Source organism: Sphaerodactylus townsendi, linkage group LG03 (genome assembly GCF_021028975.2).
Source record: "Sphaerodactylus townsendi isolate TG3544 linkage group LG03, MPM_Stown_v2.3, whole genome shotgun sequence".
Lineage (NCBI taxonomy): Eukaryota > Metazoa > Chordata > Lepidosauria > Squamata > Sphaerodactylidae > Sphaerodactylus > Sphaerodactylus townsendi.
Window position 1 is genome coordinate 146,450,883 of NC_059427.1, and position 23,372 is coordinate 146,474,254.

Consider the following 23,372-nt stretch of genomic DNA (forward strand, 5'->3'; position numbering starts at 1 on the left):
GCGGGGGGGGGGGGGGGGGGGGCAGAAAGCTATTTATATTTTAAAGCTTTTGGGAGTGCAATTTTGTTTAGGAGTGGGCATCAAGGCCAAATATTCAAGAGATCAATGCTGATCCATTGGACTGGAGACTGGAGATTCTGATCTAAGTGAAACAGTCTCAGTGATCTGTAAAAAGCAGATTTATTTCTAGCATTTTATTTACTGATTTCTATCTCATCAGATTATATTTTTGTGGGAGGCTTTTGCTACCTTATCCATAGTTTGCTGTTGTCATTTGTCCCGTACATTTTGATTATTTATAGTCCTGCGATATATATGCACTGGGGCTTGCTAGATCATATTTAATGTTTTTCAGAGTACTGCTGTGTGCAAAGTTGTGGTTTCTATCCCATTTGAATTTTATATTTCAGCTTCGTGACAGTGGTTTGCATTTTGGAGCCTTTTGGTTTTTTCTTATGAGGAAAGCTGGAGTTTGGTGAATACTGCTTTATAATTCTGATGTGGCATCTTACTGGAAGTGAATTATGTTTTGTTTCAGGTTTGACATACTAGTAATTAATAATTCACCAGTTGTAGGCTTGGATAGTAGAATTTTGTATTTCAGTCATTTTTATTCCACGTGAACCAACTAACTGTAACCATCGACAGGCATTTCCTAGAATTGGACAAGTTTTCTCTTACATACCGGCACCTGCAGGGTATTTATTAACATCTTAAAATTTTATGTCTGCATATATACTGGGAAATGCAGCTAATGCAAATAAGAAAACTATAGCCTGATTAATGTACAATAGCTCCTTTCTTTAATTTGTCTTATTTACAGTGTACAGATAGTTAATACTGATAAAGTGAAACATATTTAAGGGCAAGATTTGATGGTTGCAGCTCTGTAGGCAGTTACTAACAGTGTTTTATCAAATGCAACCTGCATAAACACGTCTGTTTCTATTTATTAACTTCAGGTGCATTTTTGTTGATGTTGTGATATATGAAACATATGTAGCTTGACACGAAGGCAGCATCACGAAGTTTTTTGGCAAGGCTGTTGCTTGGGTTGATACTTCTTACTACTGCTATAGTAGACACACACGAGGGACAGAAAATAATATAAAGGATATTTGTGATTCTGTTTTAAAAAGTATAAAACACACATAAAAATACATTTCCCTAGCCAAGTGGATCAAAAGAGCTTGTAATAGTAGATCAGAAAAGATTCTGTGTTTCAAAGGCTTAAAGTTCATATCTATAATAAGAAATTCCCTATTAATTCTAATGCATCAGGAATTTGTCAGATAAATGAGCCAACATGGAGCAAAAAATAAATAAATAGAAAGACACAGATTCAAATCCCCCCTGAGTCGCAAAGCTCATTGGTGTCACTTGTAGAAGATATTTAAAATTAGGAAGCTTACTGTGTAACTGAGGTTTATGGAACACCATCAATTACAGCTTTGCATGACCATTTATGATTTTAAATTATATACTTAAGAGATGCACAGAATGAAACAAAAAATTACTGATTCCAGAAAACATTCCCCCATTCCCACCCCCACCCCGATTTTGAGGGGGAAAAACAAACACATCTATCATCAAATATTTTATTTTTCACAATGTAAACAACATTTTTTCCAGTCAAGTACATTGCTGCAAAATTCCTAGATCAGAGATTCAAAGGTTGAAACATGTCATGTTAGTGAAAATGATATAGCCATAGCATTTTTCTGGGTTACCAAATATGCAGTCCGATTTGCTATTGGAAAAGTATTTTTTCAAATGTTATAAAATACAAAATGAAGTGTTTGGTCCGGATTGCGAGCCCTGCCAAACATATTGCTCTTAAATTTGGGGGCAAGGCCTCTGACTTTTCAGTTTCCACATATTCTTCCATTTATGCATCAGATTAAATCAGCTAATGGGTGTTTGAAAAACACAAACATAATTAAGCAATAAAAATGTAAAAAAAAAACCTACTCAGAAGAGCCATGCACACATTATGTGTTCTGAAATCTGTGAAGCTCAAAGTGAAAGTTAAGAATAATTTTAAAAAACAGATCTAGATTAAAGAAAGAAAGTAGAGGAATACTAATATTTTTGAGGAGACTGTGATTTAATGCAGGAATTGAGTTCTTCACTACTACATACACGGACAGACTTTTAAGCACCATGATCAGCAGTTTCTCCCAATGATTACCCAATAAGGCACCCAATAGTGCTACTGAATGGAAATTTTGCTTCCTCTGCTTCTGGATTAATACACACTACATAAATATGGATTCCAGATAGCTGGATTAATCTACTGTGGTAATTTGCAGCATTCCCCTAGGTATGTTCATTCCAAGGCAGTTCCTACTTTATAACTTCAATGTGCCTGACCCCCAACAAAGGGTTAATAGGTTTGTAGCTTTACTGCGTGCCAGTAAGTTTAACTGAACATCAAAATATATGTTTCGTATTCAGGAAGTAACAAAGCAAATTGAGATTTGGTAAATAAGTATGTTTCAGGTTGTCTCAGTACTTCTGACCTTTCCCTCTGTTTTTCAATCCAATCCAATCCAAAAACCTTTATTAGGCATAAACCAGAAGTACCATACATTCCAAATACAAAAACAGGATCATTGTTACATATCATGTAGAGCATGGATTAAAAATGTAGCAACTGCTTCAGAAATTTCTATCTTTGTTTTTAAAATGATAGAGAAGCATGCATACAGTCATATTCATTTCCCTATACATTTGCACTGGTCTTTTAAGTTAAAGTTGGACTCACTTTATACAGTATTTCCTGTGCAGTTGTATGAGCTAAGAATCTACTGTAGGCAAATAAATGTCAAGAATTGGGGGGAGAAGTTGTCTCCCCCTACACTTCCTGTCCGATACTGTCTGCTTTTTGGGGTTCAGAATGTGAGTTAGCATTGAACAGTTGAGGGACAATCTGCAAGACTATGAGACACGAGAAATTTTGATGACAATTTAATATTTAAGTAGGGCAGATTATATTGTTATATGCCATGTTTTATTTTTCCTAAGACTTTGGAAATGAAGGGGAGTAATATAAAACCATATTATATGTAAGAGGACTATGTCTGTTATTATTATTAATGCCTACATTTCGCTACAAATATATCCAGCTTGTAACAGGCCGGATATTTTTGTAGTAAGAGAACAGCCAAAGTGAAATAAACAAAGTATCTAAATACCAAAATCTTTCATCAGAGAGTAAAAGAGTAAGAAAGAAAAAGGAAAAAGAGGAAAATCTGAGGTAAAATTCATTAGTTTTGTTCTGGGTGATACTGGAGAAGGTCATAAATAACTGAAGAATACTTAAGAGGGTGGTAATTTCTAATTTCTATCTAATCCCCCAAATTCAGACAGAAAGGCAGTTTTAAACTTGCCCCAAATAGAATGAATGTGTAGTGCTTCAGATACATCAAAGTAAACAACGTCAGCATGGGCTGACAACAGCCACATGTAAACAATATTCAGTGTATTCTGAGTAAAGATTAAGATGCTAATAATGCAACCATTCTTTTAACTTGTTTCACGTTTGGTGAGAATCTAGCCCCTCACAGTGGAGAAATAGATCAGACAATGCAAACAAGCTGCTCTGGTGAGATCTGATACACACCCCACTAATTGCAGAGAGGTAGTCATTGTAAAATTAAACAGTCTAGCATTTAAAAAATGTCATATATCTATTTTCTGCCAGGAGGCTGTAGGCTGCTATATTGGAACGAGGACATGTTTTCACAGATGTGCTTTTGAAACAGGAACACCTACCAATCCTATGCCACATCAGTTACAGACAACATACAGCTTATAAAAGAACAACCCCCTTCCTACAAAGTCTATCTTCAGCCTTTGCATTATATCTCAGGCAGCAAAACGATTTCATGGATGTAGGCCACAATCCAGCACTGTGTTTCCCAGTGGCAGACTGGGAGGCCAAAATGGCCCTGGAAAAGGATCATGTCTGTCATCTAATGAAAGGCTGCAAAACCCACCGAAGTAGGGTTGCAAACCTCCAGGTGGGGCCTGGAGATCTCCCAGAGTTACAATTGATCTCCTGATGACAGAGATCAAGTCCTCTGGAGAAAATGGTCACTTTGGAAGGTGGCTTCTATGGCATTATATCTTGCTATCCCTCCCCATATTCCATCCTCAAATCTCCAGGAATTTCCTGAGCCGGCGTTAGTCACCATAAGCCGAAGAGAAAGGAGAGGCCACTGCACTGAACCACATCACACTGGATGGCAAAGCTGGGCACTTCCATGAGTGCCCGTCCTCTTCCTCATTTGCCAAGCTGAGTGGCGTTCCTCCTTGCTGGCCAAGATGGGCACTGCTATATCTGCACCGCTCCTCGCCAGTCCCAATCTGGTCCAGGGTGAAACCAGGGGTGTTTTCTCAGCAGCCAGGCCAGGTGCTGCCATGCTCTTGCTTGACAGCCAAGTCAGGCTCCATTGTACATATGCTCCTCTTGCCAGCCAAGCTGCGTGCTGCCATACCTGTATTCCGCCTCTTCTGCTCTGTCAGGCCCAGGCCGAAGCCAGACCCTACCATGTCTGCGCTCCTCTTTGCCGGGTAAAGCCAGATACTGCCATATCTGCTGTCTTCCTTACTGGCCAAACTGGGTGCCAATGCTCTCCACGGACAGCTCCCTTCGGCACAAGGTGTCTGAGTGTGCTTATCCTGGCTGGACCCCACCATGTCTAGTTCATTCTCTTCTTTGCAGGTGGCAACCAGGCCAGAAGGGTAAAACTAGGTGCTGTTGTTAGCCACTGGGATGTGATGGGATAGCAAATGGTTGCCAAGCTCCAGGTGGCGGTTGGAGATTTCCTGGAATTACACCTGGTCTCCAGGTGACAGCCCTTGGAGAAAACAGCTGCTTTGGAAGTTGAATTCTGTAGCATTGTACCCTACTGAGCTCCCTTCACCCTCCCAAGCCTCCAGGACTTTCCCAATTTGGAACTGGCAGCCCTACCATAGGCCAGAAACTCGCTGGGACATGTGTACCAGCACTAGAAAAGGGGCTCAAAATTACTTGAAGTGGCATGCGCGGAAGTGGCTGAAGAAGAAAGATTCCGGGCTGCTTGAAAGGAAGAGGGATATGGAGTTTGGCCCAGGGGAGCACTGAGTTAACTTTGTTTAGAGCGTGTTGTTTGCACAGGAAACTCCACTGCATAGGCCCATGGCTGCAAGAAAACAATTGCCATGTGACAAAGGTGTCATTTAGTGGGAGATCAGATGGATCTGTGCCTGTGACAAGGATATTGGAGGAAAAGGGGTGGTGGCGGTATAGGCTTGTAATGCTTAGCAAGAAATTCAACGAAGACAGCAGTCAGAAACGTACTCCCTTCTCTAATGAAACAAATCCCCCAGTGGTACCAACATGACATATTGAACTAGAAAAACAGAAATCGGAGCCAATATTGGATGTAAACGAAACAATGACACCATGCAGATTCTGCATGCAAGGGAAGAATATTAAAAGTTCTTATGAATAACTCTCAGTCAACCACCAGAACCGAGAATGAAGAGATTCCAGGGTAGCGTTTCAACTTATGCGGACCTCCAGAACATAACGTGCAGGGCTGCTGCATGAAGTAGAGATACCCGTCGCACATTTAAAAGACCCTCGCAAGCCTCCGGATATTTCTTTGCCCTGGAATAAACCTTCATGGGCTCCTTGCTCTTTTTCCGGACGACGCTGCTGTCTTTGCTCTGCCAACGGGCAAGCTGGCGAGGCATCTTTTTTATTTCATTTGTTTGTGTTTCAATGGATAAAGTGCTGCATCTGTTGGATTTCTTAAGTGACAAGGAGGTGCCGCTGGAACAAACATGTGAGCAGTCCATAGAGCTCCATTTTGTAATCCGGGTGGGATTGAAGCTTTGGTCAACTACTTCACTAAAGGACAGAAGAGGTTGGCTTGAGTCTGCCTGGGCCGCTAACATGCTTTGTCCATAAAGACTGGATTGACGTAAGTGCATATTCAGTGGTGGGATCCCAAAATTTTAATAACAGGTTCCGATGGGGGTGGGATTCAAACAGTGGCGCCACCACACACGCGCCTCCAGTCCCTATTGGGCAGGGAGGTTGCTTTAGTAGCCCCTTCTCGGCACTCAGAAAAAAATTAGTAGCCACTTCTAGAGAAGCGGGGAGAACTGGTTGGATCCCACCACATATTGTATGTAAAGAGGTCTTCATGTGAGGGATCTCAGATATCCTGCATGAATGGATCCAGGGTAAGTTATGTACTGGTTGGTGAGACATGGCCTTGACATGGGTGAAAACGGAGCCAGTCTTTATCACCGCCCATTGCCTCGAAATAATAAAGGTGACACTAACAGCATGGGGGCCCAACACGGATTGATGAGGTAACGGCCTTGGGGAGGGGGGGGAGGGAAGAGAAGAAACAAAACCGTTAGACCCGTTACATTTCAAAACCCTTCAGCCTGTGACTAAACCCCGCCCCCTTCCAGCGTGACCGATGAGCCCACTGGCCTATCACTAGGCGCACAGCCTCCCCCCTCCAATCAGCAACAACGCGGGCTCGGCTCCCCCGCCCACTTTTTATCCTTGTAACTGACAGCGCTTCCCGCCAATTCTAACGGCCGCCGGGAGCGCGGCAGCCTCGCCCGGGTACGAGAGCCCGGGCCAATAATTTCGGGTGGGTATCCTGAGTGATGGGGCAGGCCGGCCAATGGCATCCAAGGGAGGCGGGGCCTGGCGCTACGGGTTTCCTCTCCGGCTCGGCCTGCCCCCCCCTCCCCCCCCCCCGCGGGTTCTTCGCTGCGAAGAAAATGGCGGCGGCGCCGAGCGGAGACGAGGAGAGATTGTGAGTGACCTGAGGAAGAAGGCGGGCGGGGAGGGAGCGGGCGGGGAGGGAGAGCCGGGCCGCGCCATCCCAGCTCCCGGGGCGGGAGCCCTGAAAGGGACCATCTGCCAGAGGCGGGAGGCGCGGCGGGGCCGCGGCTCCTTTCCCGCTCGCGGCTTCTCTTCCCCTTTCCCGCCGCGCGCCCGGGAGGGCCCCTGAGTGCGTCACAGCGATCCCCCCTCTGCCGGGCGAGGGGAGGGGCGACCCTCACCCTGAGGGAGGGCGGAGGGGGGGAGGAGGAGGAGTTGGCGCGGGGTGTGCCCCGAGGGGGGAGGGGGGCTGTGGGGTCGGAGGTGGCGGCGGCCGGGGGGCTTCCCTGCTGATGTCACCCTTCCAAAACGACCCGCCCCCTCTCCTGGGCACCCCCCTGGCTTCCCTCCCCCCGTCCCTGGGGCGCCCACCCGTGCCAACTTCTCCCCAGGTTGCCCCTTGCCTATTATGCCAGCTCTTAAAAACCACTCGATGTGATGATGCACCGCATACATACCTTAATCCATATTTATCATCCTTATTTTCTATTCTTAACACACATGTGTGGACATATATATATTATCCTTATCTTCTGTGGGGGTTGCAGCCCCAAACCCCGTCACCCAAACCCCACGTAAATACACCTGTCCTGTGGGTGATGCCGCCCCAAGGCCTGATTTTGGGGGTGGGAAGGGTGCTCTTTGCTTATGCCAGCTTGCTTATGCCAGTCTTTGGTTGTTTCACACCTTTGTCAACACATCCAGTGGGTGCTCTTAAGGTTTTCTGGCACTCCTGTTTATCGGGCATCGGGGTCTTTCTGTCTGATGTGGTCTGACCCATGGAGGGATCTTGCTCTGGCATATGTTATGCCACCCTGTTGAGGCTAACTTTCTTGCTTTGGTTAGGTGTCGTTATTGTCAATTTTTTTCGATATTTCCCCTCTTGCTATCTGATGTTGTCGAGACGTTTATGGCATGAGCTTAGGTCCGGCTGTCATGCAGAGCCTTCTCTGCTTTTTTGGCCCTGCGGCCATTTATCTCTTCCAACATTGTTTTCGGTGTTAAACGGTACATAAAACGGAGTGTTATCTAAATCCTGTTGGTGTGGGTTTAATGGTTGTATCTCAGGTGTACCAGGTCACTAGGATTAAGGTGTACTCCCAAAATGTGCTGTCATTTATAGTGGGCGGATGTCCAAATGGACCCCCGTCTGGGCCTTTTCTCTCCTCCCATTACATCAGAGTTCAGTTTGCTGGGTTCAGGTCAGGTTCCCGACACTGTTGTAGCGTTTTTTGGCTCCTCCAAGTATTCTTTTGCTCCGCTTAAGCTGTGAGTTTATACGAGCTGTTGCTGTGATATTGGCACACCATTTGTCACTCTCATAGGTGGTATTTCCATGCTTTTGTTTATGAAACCTTGGAAGTGTTCCAGTATGTTATCTGCCACATGCTGTAGACTCGTAATGAACTTTTAAATTGCCTTACGTTACAGCAGAATCTTTATGTTACCGTCCTAGCCGTATGGATTTTTGTTATTCCCTTGCATTAAAAGTGTTGCCTTATCTAAACTCATTAATCAGTGTGTCGTTAGTGCTGCAAAATCTGTCCTGGTTTATTACATGACTGGTTTTTCCATGGAACACAGGCCATAACTTTTAGTGTAGTGCCAGAGTCAGATTTTTAAGAATTTCAACTTTCCTTTAAGGATTGACATCTAGGCCAGTGATGGCGAACCGTTTGGGCTCGGTGTGTCAAAAATTTGGAAAATGCCAAACTTGACGCTGCTGGAATTTCACCCCTTCCCCCCAAAACAAAAGACGTAATTCTTTACATATTTATTTAGAAAAAATACAGTCCAATCATGTGTGGTGCTACAAGTAATATAAAGAAATGTCAAATTATTGTAAAAATGATTCAGACTCAAACAGGGAGAATGTTGTTGGATGTTGGTGAACGCTGGTGTGTCACTTTTGACACACCTGTCATAGGTTTGCCAACACTGTTCTAGGCAGAAACTGAAAGAGGCGAGAACATTGGAAACTCCTGTGTGCGTGGTGGTCATCTTTTATTACAGTACCCATATTTTAGATGAGTGTATTGCTTTGCAAAGCCGGAAAATCAGCGTAGTGTGGAACCCCTAGGTACCGAACTAATTTCTGGATGTGGGTGCGATTTCCTCACTTGTTGGAGTGGACTAACACAGGCAAGCTGTTGCTGTTGCTGCCGAGGAAATATCTTTGTTATTCTTCTGCAGAGTGCGGTTAGCCCTGAAGTAAAGCACCTGGATGTCAGGGGTGGATTGAGACCATGATATTCTTTTATTTTGACTATTAGTGAAAGTGCTTGCTGTGGTCTTGTGAAGCAGCATGGAATATTCCTGAAAGTGAAAAATTAAATAGATATTCAAGAGGTAGAGAGGAAGGATCCCATTTCTCTTTGTTTTTTTCTCACCTGTTCCCCAAAAGATCCCAGCTACTGTTTTTCTTTTCTGATGACTAGTGTTCCCTTATCTGCCTATCTTATTTCATTAATTTATATTGTCTAAAGACATCAGCCATGTGACACCTTTCTATTAACACCACCCAAAAGACCTCAAAGTAGTAAGCAAGCTGTGGAGTTCCACGGAATTCTTTATTGAGATAGGCGTAAAGGATAAATATGTACATCCCACAACTTGACAGCTTGCTTGAAACAGTTTGGTTCTGGGGATTTTTTTTTTCTGTAGTTGACCAAAATTTCTACTTGCAGTTTTTGTCTTTCCTTATCTCGTAGTCCATGACACCCAAATTTGATTAGGTACCATTTCACACTGTTGCCCCATTGGCTAGGGCAGGGGTAGGGAACCTGCGGCTCTCCAGATGTTCAGGAACTACAATTCCCATCAGCCCCTACCAGCATGGCCAATTGGCCATGCTGACAGAGGCTGATGGGGAATTATATTCTAATTTATCGGAAAACATGGTCCTACCCTGAGCTAAATTTACTATAATGTACTAATTCACATTTTCATGATTTGAGCTCTTCATTATGTGGTCAGCGGCCAGAATCTTTCACTTCTAATTAAAAATTATGGTGGTTTTTTAAATTAAATATCAGTCCCTGTATATGGTAACCCCTTGGATGGATCCCCATTACAATGTTTCCACCTTGCTTTTTAGCAATTGATTGTAATAATGGTCCTCTTTCACTCCCTCACTAGCTAAATCCTTCAAGGGCTGAAGGGCATGCTTCTTCCACTTGCTCTGCCTATTGCTTCCAGCCTTGCTTACACCATTTGGAAGAAATGCCTTGCCTGAGGCAGGCTAGATTGAGGTAGCTGTGAATATACAATCCCTGCAGATGCCACAAGGTGAGGCTAGACCAAGGCATGAGTGGAGGCCATGTCTGTCTACACATTCATTCCCTAATTGCACTGGAACTGCCTAGAACGTGGTGTCAAACCTGGGCCCTCCAGATGTTCATGGGCTACAATTCCATCGGTCCCTGCCAGCATGGCTCATGCTGGCAAGGGCTGATGGGAATCATAGTCTGAACATCTGGAGGGCCCAAGTTTGACACGTGATACTCTAGAGAGTCCATGTACAACAATGATCAATATGGACAGAGAATGCTGTTTGACAGTTCCTGCTCTTTGTGTTTAAAAAATGCAGTAAAGAAAACCGTGTTTGTGCAAAGTGGCAGGTGACTTATGGTGATGACCATGCGCTTTTCAAGGCAAGAGACTTCGGGGTGGTTTGCCATTGCTGGCCACTGCTTAGTGACCCTGGACTTCCTTGGTGATCTCCCATCCAAGTTCTGACTAGGCAGATCCTGCTTAGCTGCCCAGATCTGATGAGATCAAACTAGACTGGGTCAGCCGGTCAGGGCAGGGACAAATAGAGGTGGTTTGCCATTACCTATCGCTATGTAGCAATACAGGGCCAAAGAAAAGTACCAGAGGTGATAGTCAGATAAAATCATAGCTTAGTGTACTTGCCTTAGTTCTGTGCCCTCTTCGCTCAACATCATACGCCTTTTTTACTCCTATTGCATGGAGGTGTTGGTTCTGCTAAATTATTAAATTACTTCCATTTCTGCTGTCTGAACAGACCCTATGAGGTGTAAATGTGACCTGTATTTTAAAAAATTAATATTGTATCCTTGGGTAAATAAACCAAGAACCTATCTCGTTGGGGGACGGGATTTTGCCTTAATAACACAGGCAGTAATAATTGTGTGAAACTGAATCATACTATCACATCGTCAATGAGGAGCCAGTAAAGGATATCCAGACTTGCATACATGCAGCCTCTAATCAAACAAATGCTTTGTATATAGCTTTAGTCCGGATACTTGAGGATATCTGGACGTGACTTCATCCCACCAATAATTCATGTGTTGCTTGCATAGTAGCTATGGTTGTACTTATCTATAACCATGTGAATAACTATTTCAGAACTATTGTAGAAGTTGGCTATGTGAATGTGTTAGCTGTGCTTGTACCACTCTAGTCGCCTGCCTTTTACAAAGTCAAACATATTTTCCTGTCTCTTGTGGCTAGCTTTTAGGGCTCTTCCCCTAGTTGAAAATGGTGTACAAATAGCTGCCTTGACCTTTCCACCGCAGTGGATTCTTTAGGGCGCAAAAGAGCTTTGTGTTTGTCAGGCTACAATATGTGCGGGTTTGGAAGAATACACAAATCTGGATTTGAGATTCAGAATCTGAGGTGCCACTGTTTCACATGTGTATTGAGTTGGCTGAAATGAGATTTAAGTATCTGCAGATGCCACACAAAAAAAGTGTTCTGACTTAACATAAATTGTATTCTGGCAAACAGAAGATACAAGGCGAGGTATGCTGCCTCTAGTATATTCTGCTTTTGGGTGTACCAAGAGTACAATCCCACTGACAGGAGCCACTGTGTGTTTGACCTTGTAGAGCGTGACAAGTGTTTAAGTCAAGGGATGAGTATTGATAATACTTGAATAAACTAAATATTTAACAAAATGTCCTTGCCATCTTTTTTTGTCTTAAAGTTAATCCCCAGGCGGTAGGAATGGTTCGTGCCAATGTGAATTTGTGGGCATGAGTTCTAAGCTTTTTGAGTTGGAACACTGGTGTTCTTAGTAAAGGTTTGTATGTGATTCTCAAGTTCATGGATCTTGGCCAGAGTGGCAGCAGTATTGCCTTTTCCAGCATTGTGCTTTGCAGCTCTATGGCAGAATTAGCCAGGCTTGCAGTTGTTGGCCATGCCATGCCTTTTGGTAAACAAACACACCTTTGCATTTATTTCCTGTACATGTTACTTGGTGAGTTGTGTCGAATGTAAAGCGCACAGGAAAGTGTACAGAATGTCGCTTCTAACTTACCCTTTATTACGTAGGTCTGGGATAGTGACTTTGTTTTTAACAAGGGACTTGCCTTTTAGCTTCAATGTCTGAGCTGCATGTGAATTTCTCTTGTAGTTTCTAGTGCTACAGACACCAACAGTTCCTTCTACCGGCCTAATCAGAATTTCACCATAACCTGGTGATTGCTAGCCCTTATCTATTGTAAGGGAACCCTTATCTGTGTTAAAATGGAAAGCTGCGTACAAAGCTAGATTCTGTGTTGATGGGAACCTTGGGGGTGAAGGAAAGTGCCGTGAGGCTGCACCTGAACTATGACCACCCTGAGAATGACAGAGGTGGTTTGCCATCGCCTGCTGCTGTGTTGCAACCTTGATCTCCCATCCAAGAACTAACCAGGTGCAACCCTGCTTAGCTTCTGAGATCTGACAAGATCAGGCTAGTGTGGACGATCCCCGTCAGGCCAGATATGAACTTGGTGGGGTTTTTTTGGCAAGCTGCTATTCTCTGTGTCCCATTCCCTTTTCCTGCTGAGCAGAAGTAAAATAGAGTTATCAAGTAAGTGGCTGAGAGGATCTACATAAAGACGTTTGAACGCTGGAAAAAGTGTAATTGTTTATTATTGGTAAAAATTGATAATTTAGTACATTTCATAGTGCGGAATACAAAATTACTCCAGTAAGGAGATTTGAGTCTTTTAGCGGTCCACCATTTCATTATAGCCTTGGTTTAACATCACAGTTCTCTCAGGACTCTCTCCGCCCTCATAGAGGCTGGTAATGTCAAACCACCTTTGAATGCTTCTTGACTTGAAAACCTCGTGGGATGACCATAAGTCAACTGTGATGTGATGGTGTGCACATCCTCACTCATACGATCCCAGTGAAATCACGGTCTCATTTGCCCGTGTCAACCCTGTCCCTGGAGGTTGTGAATAGAAAGAGAATAGTGTTTGTTGCGTGAACAGAGAAATGGAGCACCTGTAGTCTCCTTCAGTAAAGATTTGTATGCGTAATGCAAGCGCAACAGTGCAGTGATTAATGCAGACCATGGTATGCAAACCCCCTTCAGTCTGTGGGTTCATATCCTGGTTCATATCCTGTCTTTAACTCTTATGTAGGTATTCAGCAGTCTGCTTAAACAGACCACGGATATTTAGGGCCATTATGTCAGATCTGCAGCCAACATAGAAGGCATGTGTCCGATCTCAGAAGCTAAGCAGGGTCTGGATTTTATTCATAAATTTCTTACAAGCCAGAAATGCTATATTTTCCCCATTAGTTCCTCGGCTCTTCGTATAGGGGTAGCCTGGTAACGTGCTCGAGCAGCACTTGAAACAAAAGGCCTTAGATTGGAGTATAGTCTGTATATGATTGCACTGTAAGTCACCTGCTCTTTATTCTCAAGCCAATGTCCCAACCTGGGTAGTATTTGGGTTCTGAAATTCTGTTTGCAGATCGCATGTTTGTCCCTGTTTTTAATGTTTAAAGAAAGCTTCTATGTATGCGGCAAATGACTGTTATTATTTCAGTATTAAATGTACTTGATACTTTGTAATGTAAAATCGGGAACACCAAACCCCTTACTTGTCACTTCAAGGAGCGTACAGTCTAACTGTGGAATAGGCAGTGGAATAGAGGGGCTGAATGAATGAATAGGAAGGTGTGGATAGTGGCGTGGGATTGGTGGGCATAAGTACCGGCCAGTGTTACCCAGAGGGGTTTACTTTAAGTATATAGCTCATTCTTGAATCCTGTCGTTTTGCTGCCTTAAGTTCAGCTTCTTAGCCTAGAAAATTATTCACATAATGAAGAGGATTTTGCTATTTTCTTTCTCCCCCCTGGCCCCCTTTTGACTGCATACCCATGTGCAGATGTCCTTCCTCGCAGCCTTAGCCAGCACCTGGCAAACTGTGACTCCTTGATTCTCCGAGTGGCGTTCTCCCCTGGCTCTTTTCCCACACCTTTTGAAATGACACAGGAGCCCACTGGAACCTGAGAAGCTCAAAATTTTATTTCAGCATGCACATCTATGAGAGTTTACTTTGTAAGATGCACAGAAGTGTACATCCATAGGGTGTGGTTAAATATCAAGAAGAAGAAGGTGTAGAATTGGGTTTTTAGCAAGAGCAATCCCCTCCCCTTTTGTGAGTGTCTGTATGTATAGCCAGGTGGGCCACTGGAAGGGGTGTGTGTGTATGTGGGGACAACAGGTTTGAAAGCCTTGGGAGGGGCCTGGGCTCTCTGTGTTATCAGGTTGTGGCGCTCTCCCTCCCCCTCCTGCGGCTGGGGCTGACAATCCGTCCCACCGTCCCTTTCCGAGGTGTTGGTCTCCTCGTCTGCAGCCCTGGTCTTTGGGGCTCCTAAAGAAGTCAGCTGCCGGAACCACAGGGTGCCCCCTGGGAGGGGAGGGGAAGGTGTCTTCCCCACCGACTGGGCTCCCGCTGCCGCTCCGCTGCTGGCCCCGCCCCCTGGCCCGCCGAGTCTGGGGCGAGCCGCTGCGGTGACCCCCGGACACAGGTTTTGTCAAACATCACATCCAGCAATACTCTATCAGTCTTATTCGCTTGTCCATGTGACCAGTGCCCTTCTAACTCTCTGCACTGGAAAATTAAGTCCGTCCCTATGGATACAAACCTGGCATTTAAAAAAAATCAAAATATTAAAAAAAACAACAGTGGATGAACATTTGAATCTGCTGTCATTGATCTAAAAGTTGCTGCTCTGTTACAAAGAAACTTTGAACAGTGAGTTCAATATGAAATTGCCAAATTAAAATTCATTAGCAAGCTCATGACTATTTACTCTCCAGGTCTTCTTTACAGGGATCTGTAATTCTCCTGGATGGTGTAGGCCATCTTGTTGTTGGATTGGTTCCCACTCGCTGTTGAGGAGGCAGGAAATACTTTTCGGTCACTTCCTGTCGCTGGTGCGGCCATCTTAGACCCCAATATCTTCCTGCCGCGTCGAGGAGTGCAGCGATCTGGTTGAGCTCTGTCGTCTTCAATTCGTTTCATGTCGTTTCTGATGCTAATATCCGGTTTGTTATGGATTTCCGTTATTTCAGTTATTGTTTCTGTGACTTCCTAGTACAGTGATGGCGAACCTTTTTGAGACCGATTGCTCAAATTGCAACCCAAAATCCACTTATTTATCGCAAAGGGCCAACACGGTAATTTAACCTGAATACTGAGGTTTTCGTTTAGAAAAAACGGTTGGCTCCGAGGCATGCGTTACTCAGGAGTAAGCTTGGTGGTAGTTGATGGCTTTGCTTTGAAGCAACCATGCAACTCTTCCAACGGGTGAATCACGACCCTAGGAGGGTTTACTCAGAAGCAAGTCCCATTGCCGGCAACCGAGCTTCCTCCCAGGTAAAGGATCACGCTTTAGTTTAACAGCGCTTAACAGGGTTACCTACACTGCTTACCCAAAACTAGGGCTTAGGTTTAATGCTAATAATCGAGCCCAGCAGCCCAGACCAGCCTAGTTGTGTGGGGGGGGGGGGAGCACTCTGTTTGCGCATGCCCACAGAGAGGGCTCTGAGTGCCACCTCTGGCACCCGTGCCATAGGTTCGCCATCACTGTCCTATTTGATCAGTTTATCTTGCATTAGATTTTGTTACTTGTACCTTCTCTATCTGAGAGCAGATTGTAGTGGCCTTTGCCCAAGGCTGGATGTACCTTTTTTTGAGGGGCAAAAGTACAAAATGACCCCCCATGTATTATATATGTATTTATTTCTTTGTATATACGTAGATAATCAACAACTCTTTTAAATGATGAAATATATTATCTAAAAACTATGAATGATTAATTCCACTTTTACATTATTTTATCTACTATAATGTTTGAATGTTCCCTCAATCCCTCTTCATGCATCAAAACCCAACCCAAGGAGAAGAAATTTTTCAGCCCAGCCTTTTCCTGGACTTAAAAAAAATATTCATTATAGTTGTAAATATACCTAACGTTGACATGGGAAACTCCAACCCCAATCACACCTCATTCTCCTTCTTATACTGATAAAGCTTTCTTGGGCTGCACGTCATCCGCCGACTACACTGCTAGAAGCTAAAATGACTAAACTGAAGCTACTGAAGTCACTGGCAGAGACTTACTGGAAAAAGCAATAATGCTACGAAGCATTGAAGACAATGGAAAAAGAGGATGTCCCACCACAAGATGGATTGGCTCAATAAAGGAAGCCACGGCCCCCAGTTTGCAAGACTGTTAAAGAGTGGATGTTTCAGAGGTCATTGATTCATAAGTCAGAAGAGGCTTGATGGCACACATCACACATGGACAAGGCCTCCTTTTCTTGCTTCACTCCATTTCCCAAGGGGTAAAATCGGAGTCTTTGGAGAAGGCCAAGCCTATCAGATGATGGGGCAGATCTACTCGTGGCCTTTTAAACTGCCTAAGTGGCGGAGTGGGGAGGAGAGAAGAGTCCGTTCTCTTCTCCTCTGCCCCATTTGATTCCAAGCTCCTTCAGGGGGGCAGGAAAGAGGAGCACTGTGGAGTATTCTAAACTGTTAACAGTCACCAGCCCCCCCTGACCTCCAAGCGCTTGAGCCTCCCCCACCTCCTCGCAGCAGCCTAATTGGGCATGCATGCTGCTAAACAAGCCATTTCTGCTGGGCAGTTGAGTCTCCCCACCTCATAGCAGCAGCCCAGTGGGGAGAATGGGGCGCATGTGCTGCAGAACTAGCCATCTTTTCCCAGTGACTGAGCCTCCCCCACCTCCTAGCAACAGGGCAAAATGGGGCACACTGCTTTAGAATGAGCCATCTCTTTTGGGCAGTTGAGCCTCATCCATCACCTGCCGCTGTCCCCTCTCTGCCTGCCGCTGGGGCACCTGCTCCCCTAGATCCTGCCCCACCTTCATCCACTAGGAACGAACTGATCCCTCTTTATACTGGATCTTGTTTTACTGGCCTTCCCTTGTAACATCTTGTCCCTGCCCCCCTCCAGATTTGGTTACGAATATCAAAGCATCAACCTTGTAGGTGCGCAGTTCGCTGAATGAGAACTAACGAAAACTTGTGCTGGAATTTTGCTGGTCTTTAAAGTGTTGCTGGGCTCCAGCTTCAATTGAACCTTAAACGATGCCCAGAAATGGTTTGGAAGAAGTCAGTGCACAGAAGCCAGGGTTTATCTGTGCCTCACCTTTGCTAAATGATGGCTGTAAAATTACATATATGCTAAACTCTGCAAACTGCCTTCAGGGGCAGCTCTATGTGGTGCCCATTGTAGTAGCCTCTTCGGGAGGCTACTGAATCACATACCGACAGGTATTCAATAAAAGGGACGGGAATAATGAAATGCGAGAAGTCTCTGGCATGGTGCCCGAGGCACATGCATGTGTGGTTCCGCTGGGGTTTTATATTATTGAGCCTTGCAGGGTTTTGCTCTGAACATGCTCACGATGTTTGTTTGCCTACGGCTTCATCTGCTTGTTTAGGCTACTCTGTTCTTAATGCCTTTTGGAGGAAGAAGAGCTCCAAAGCTTTAGCAGCATCGGTGCACATTCAAGTAGATGGGAAGGCGAGGAATGTGTTTTCTTTGGGCAACGAGATGACTTTCTGCTGTGGTTTGGAGTTTCTATGTTTGGACATTTGTTAACACCATAACTTGCGGTAAGGATGGCTTCTTGTTTTGTGGTAGCGGTTGGCAATTCCAACTGTAAAATACTTTTCCATCTTTAAAAAAACAAAACTCCTCATTCTTTCGCCACAGCCCAGTTGATTTTGGACTCCGGCTAATTTAAAAAGAGAGCTCTTTTTCAGCTATCAGTTCATAATAGGACAGTTTACAAGTTGATTGAAGAGAAGGTCATTTAAATGTTACAGCTTGTCCCCAAGACATGGAAGGTGGTGGAGGTTCTAATTTCATACATTCCTAATGGCTTGTTTTGACACCCACCTCTGCATGCGTGTTCCTTGGGCTGGTATCTGACGCTGAGCCCAGCAATTGCAGGGTGACTTTGAGGGGCTTACCCCTCTGAAACACAGTCTCTGAGGTGGCAGCTGGAAAAACAGCTCTCTGACTTCAACGTAATTTATATAATGCCTTTCATTAGGACTAGCTCAGTGACGCATAACAATGTGCAGTAAGGCAGAGCTGAGAGAATCCCTGTGGTCCCGACATTCTGGTGCTTGCCCCTAAAATCTTGTCCATACCCTGGTTGCCATGTGAATGTGTTGTGAGAGCCGGTCGTGGCTGAGGGCCAAATTAACTGTGACCAGGTTGGTTCTGTGTCAATAGATGTGGAACCGCTCCAGTCAGGGAGAAAGGCGGGGCCTTTGGTAGTTCTGTTTTAAAAGCACCGGTTGGTGCTGAGCCCCCTCTTCCCATGGCTTAGCTCAGGGGTAGGGAACCTTTAACACTCAAAGAGCCATTTGGACCCTTTTTCCATGGGAAAAGAAAACACTTGGAGCCGCAAATAATTTTTGACATTTAAAATAAAGATAACACTGTATATATTGGTTTTTTTTAACCTTTTACTCCGCTCATTCTGAGAAGCGCATGGATGCATCCACCCTGCTGCCTTCAGGGCGGGCAAGGATGGGACCAGTGGCTCGGCCTTGCCGGCCGCCGGGAAAGCGCCCGCCCCGCTTCAACGGGGCAGGCGAGAGGGGAAGCCCGTGGCGCAGCCCAGCCAGCCGCAGGCAGTTGGTGCGCCCTCCCTGCTGCCTGCAGGGCGGGCAAGGATGGGGCCAGCGGCTCGGCTCATGGAGCCGCAGTGCAAGGGCAGAAGAGCCGCACACGGCTCTTGAGCCGCAGGTTCCCTACCCCTGGCTTAGCTCCATGCATCCCTGTTGTCCCAGCAATCTTCTCTCAGCCATTTGTACAGCTGCTGCCAGTTTCAACCAGGAGCAAAGTGTCTGGAGAAAGTGGGCTGTGGGGTCTTGAGCTCCTCATCACTCTCCCAGTTTTGCTTGTATCTTTCCCTTATTCCTGGGTTTAAACCCAAGGAATTGCTTCTGTTTTGATCCACAGCCTGAGCTGGGAAGTTGTTCATTTTAGCCTCGTTAGGTAGCCTTAGGAAAGCCATTACTCTTGAACCTTACTATTAAGGCTTATTATTAATAGCAATTGTGTGAGGTTAAGTTGCAACTGACAAATGGTGACCCCAGGACCAGAGGGTTTTCAAGGGAAAAGATGAGCAGAGGAGACTTGCCATTGCCTGGCTGTGCATAGCAACCCCAGGCTATCTTGGTGGTCTCCCATCCAAGTGCTGACCGTGGCAGACCCTGCTTAGCCTCCAAACTCTGCTGAGAGTGAGCCAATTAGGCTAGAAGTCATCTTATTGGCCCATCCGATGACTGAGATAATGTTATGCGTTCAAATTAACGTTATCATAAGCTTCCTATATAATGATCCTCAGGCATCCTTATGTGCAGACATATTTCTGCCTCCTGTTGAACATCTAAGTTGCTCCAAGCAGAAGCAGCATTGGAATTCTCAGAAAACAGGGCTAGCTCCTTGAGCTCCTTTTTCAGAGAAGGGGAAAAGGTACGTGTGCTCTTGTGCATAACAGCAGGCAGATGTGGCTGCAGAGAGAGGAGACGGAATCCAAGGGGAGCTACTGCAAAGTCTGCTAATACTCTCCATCTTGGCTGTTGCTCATGTTTAAAGCCCCAGTTCCACACATTTATCCATCATCTTGCTAGCTCTACATATTTGCCCGACTCTTCCTTAAGATTCCACTATGCTGTCTAACAGCAGTTTACCAAGCCTGCTCTGACTTAAAAGCTGCTTCACATACGACTCTAAACAGTCGAACTAACAGCTCACTCCAGAGCTGGCGGGCGGGGGATGGTGCTGATCGAGTGCTGCTGCGCCTGCTCCAAAGGGCTTTCCCACAGGGAGGAGGGAAGCCCCAAATGGTAGAAAAATTGTTTTGCCTGAAACTTCTCCATAGAGGAGGATAGAGATATGCTGCAAAAGTCGTGGCTTATCTCCACCAGCACTTCCGCTGGCATACGGGGGTCAAGAGGACTCTGGAGGCCCATTAAGGGTGGCCCTGTCCCCGGAACGTCCCTGGGACATTGGGGTAGGTTTGGGCAGCGCGGCTGCTGGCAGCAGTTGAGTGCCGCAACCAGGTGTCCCAGAGCCCCTCTGCAGCTGGGTGCCAGAAGGGGATCTCCCCCCCCACCCCCACCCCCGATTGCACTGTAATAATACATGATATAGTGAGAAGATCTCACTTGTGAGAACTTTACTGCATGTACTTGTCCTAGAAAGCGGCAGGATTTTTAAACGTACACTTGTAACCGAAGAAGCCTGTGCTGCCGTAATGCATGGTGGTGTACCTATTTCCCCCCTTAAACTTGTGTCCATAATGTAGGGACAATGCGGCTGCAGCTTTGAAATACAGGATTCTGGTGAGAACTGTGCAGGAATGGGGAAAGGGAGCTTTACACCTTCCTCTGCTTGCAGCTGTAATGAATGGAGACCTTCACCATCATCTGTCCCTTCACAAGAAACAGAAGGTGCATCCCATCTATTTTTCCTTTGTTTGTTTCTCGTACTTAATATACCGCCCCATCTCCTAGGGCAGGGGTCTGCAACCCGTGGCTCTCCAGATGTTCGTGGACTACAATTCCCATCAGCCCCTGCCAGCATGGCCAATCAGCAGGGGCTGGTGGGAATTGTAGTCCATGAACATCTGGAGAGCCACAGGTTGCAGACCCCTGCACAGATCTGGTGGATCACGCGGGCACAACCTGTTTTGCCAAAAAGAGTAAGTGGGTGCACAACTTCTTGTGGGAAACAGACGTAGGAAATTGGCTTTGAAACCTCTGCAAGAGCGTTCTTAAACTGTGTGTGCGTCTAGAAACGGAACAAGGGAATTTGGGGAGGTTTCTTTTCATCTCCTGGGCCACTTGCACACGTTGGTCCGTATCCTGGCAATCTCTGCCACTTGGTTGGAGAAAACCATACTTTAATCTAGGGCAGTGGTGGCGAACCTATGGCACGGGTGCCAGAGGTGGCACTCAGAGCCCTTTCTGTGGGCACGCGTGCACAGAGTTCGTCATGTGATAATAGTGTAATTATTTCAGGGAGATTATTAGCATTAAACCTAAGACCTAGTTTATTTATTTATTTAATTTAATTATTATATTTTTAGATTGCCCGCCCCAGAAGGCTCAGGGAAGGAGTGTAGTTTTGGGGAAGCAGTGTAGGTAACCCTGTTAAGCACTGTTAAACCCTACTGATTTTCATGGGAAGAACGAAAGCAAGCAAAAATGGGTTTGCTGGGCGCCCGATTCGATTTTAAACTTTGTATTAACCGCTGTTTTAAATGGGGATCTAGTAATTTATTTATATTGGAATTTAATCGTTTAGTTTTGATTGTATTTAGTCGAACTATGATTTAACTTTGTTGTACGCCGCCCAGAGCCCTTCGGGGATAGGGTGGGATATAAAACTAAACAATAAAATAAATAAATAAATAAATGATCCTTTACCTGGGAGTAAGCTCAGTTGCCGGCAGTGGGGTTTGCTTCTGAGTAAACCCTCCTAGGGTCGTGATTCACCTGTTCGAAGCGTTGCACAGTTGCTTCAAAGCAAAGCCACCAACTACCACCAAGCTTACTCCCGAGTAATGCGCGCCTTGGAGCCAACTGTTTTTTCTATACTAAAACCTCAGATTGTATCATTACACAAACCTGGAGATTGTATCATTACACTGAGGTCGCCATTTTTCTGGTATATTGCTGCTGTTTTAATTATGCCATTAAAGGTTTATATATATATATACTAAAACCTCAGTATTCATGTTAAACTGCCATGTTGGCACTTTGCGATAAATAAGTGGGTTTTGGGTTGCAGTTTGGGCACTCGGTCTCGAAAAGGTTCGCCATCACTGATCTAGGGGGATTGTGTGCAGCAGGAACAATCATACTGGTTAGGGACTCTGTGTGTGTTTAGCTAGCTTCTCTCCCCCCTCCCCCCCCCGATAGGATTTGTGGTATATCAAATAGTCCGATTGCTCGATTAGGGCTCTGGGCGGTGTACAAATCAGGAACAACAAATCAACAAGCCCACAATAAAACAATAAATAACAGTTGAAATCATTCTGAAAACATTCCAATAACTCCAAAAATATTACAATTTCAGTAGTTTCAGTATTTCGGTAGCCCAGCTCAGCGGCGGTATCTTATAAACATAATTCCAAAGATCAGCCTAGGGAATTGCTGGAAGAGTTAAACCTCCTCTCCCCTTCTTGTGTGGGCCAGATCTGAAGTGAGCCCCTGCACTGTGCCTGCGCCTTTAAAGGTGACAAGGATCTGTGCCTTGTCTGGTTCGACCCTAAGAAAGCAGCCCTAAACGGCAATTCACTTGGAAATGGCGGCATCATAAGAACATAAGAACTAGCCTGTTGGATCAGACCAGAGTCCATCTAGTCCAGCATTCTGCTACTCGCAGTGGCCCACCAGGTGCCTTTGGAAGCTCACATGCAGGATGTGAAAGCAATGGCCTTCTGCTGCTGCTGCTGCTCCTGAGCACCTGGTCTGCTAAGGCATTTGCAATCTGAGATCAAGGAGGATCAAGATTGGTAGCCATAGATTGACTTCTCCATAAATCTGTCCAAGCCCTTTTTAAAGCTATCCAGGTTAGTGGCCATCACCACCTCCTGTGGCAGCATATTCCAAACACCAATCACACGTTGCGTGAAGAAGTGTTTCCTTTTATTAGTCCTAATTCTTCCCCCCCAGCATCTTCCTGAAGTGGGTGATGTTCGGCTTCCAGTGTTTCCCATGAAAATCCTCTTGTAGCTTAGTTGCCAGGAATGGTTTCTGCTGCTGCATTAATGTTTGGGGAGGCATGGCATGGGCCTTTTGAACAAGAGCGAATGTTTCTGTTGGTGAGCAGGAAGAAACTGCTACAGGGGATGGGGAGAGGGGCAGGAATTGCTCTAAAGCAGGGGTGTTGAACTTATTTGTCACAAGGGCTGGATAGGATGTGACTTGGTCAGATCAGGCCCTGGGTGGGGGTGGAGGTGGGGTAGGGGGGTAACTACCTTGGCTGGCCCAAAATACCCCTGAGGGGAGGGTCCTTGGGTCGGCAAGCCCACAGCCAAGGGGGGATGACTGCCTTGGGAGGGTTTATTGGACCCATGTACCAGCTGAGGCAACCCCCCCCCCGGGGGGCGGGGTTTGCCTCTGATACCCCTGCTCTAAAGCCTGCTTAAAGTTGG

At 45.5% G+C, this 23,372-nt stretch overlaps 1 protein-coding gene across 2 annotated transcripts in view; it reads left to right on the plus strand.

Annotated features, from left to right (window-relative positions):
* Window positions 1-6,590: 6,590 nt before the first annotated feature.
* MECP2 (methyl-CpG binding protein 2) overlaps window positions 6,591-23,372 on the plus strand; it is a 207,894-nt gene continuing 191,112 nt past the window's right edge. For both annotated transcript variants that reach the window (XM_048490633.1, XM_048490634.1), the window contains exon 1: window positions 6,591-6,833. In XM_048490633.1, coding sequence (XP_048346590.1) covers window positions 6,682-6,833 — 152 coding nt within the window. In that variant the 5' untranslated portion in view covers window positions 6,591-6,681. The remainder of the gene's footprint in view (window positions 6,834-23,372) is intronic.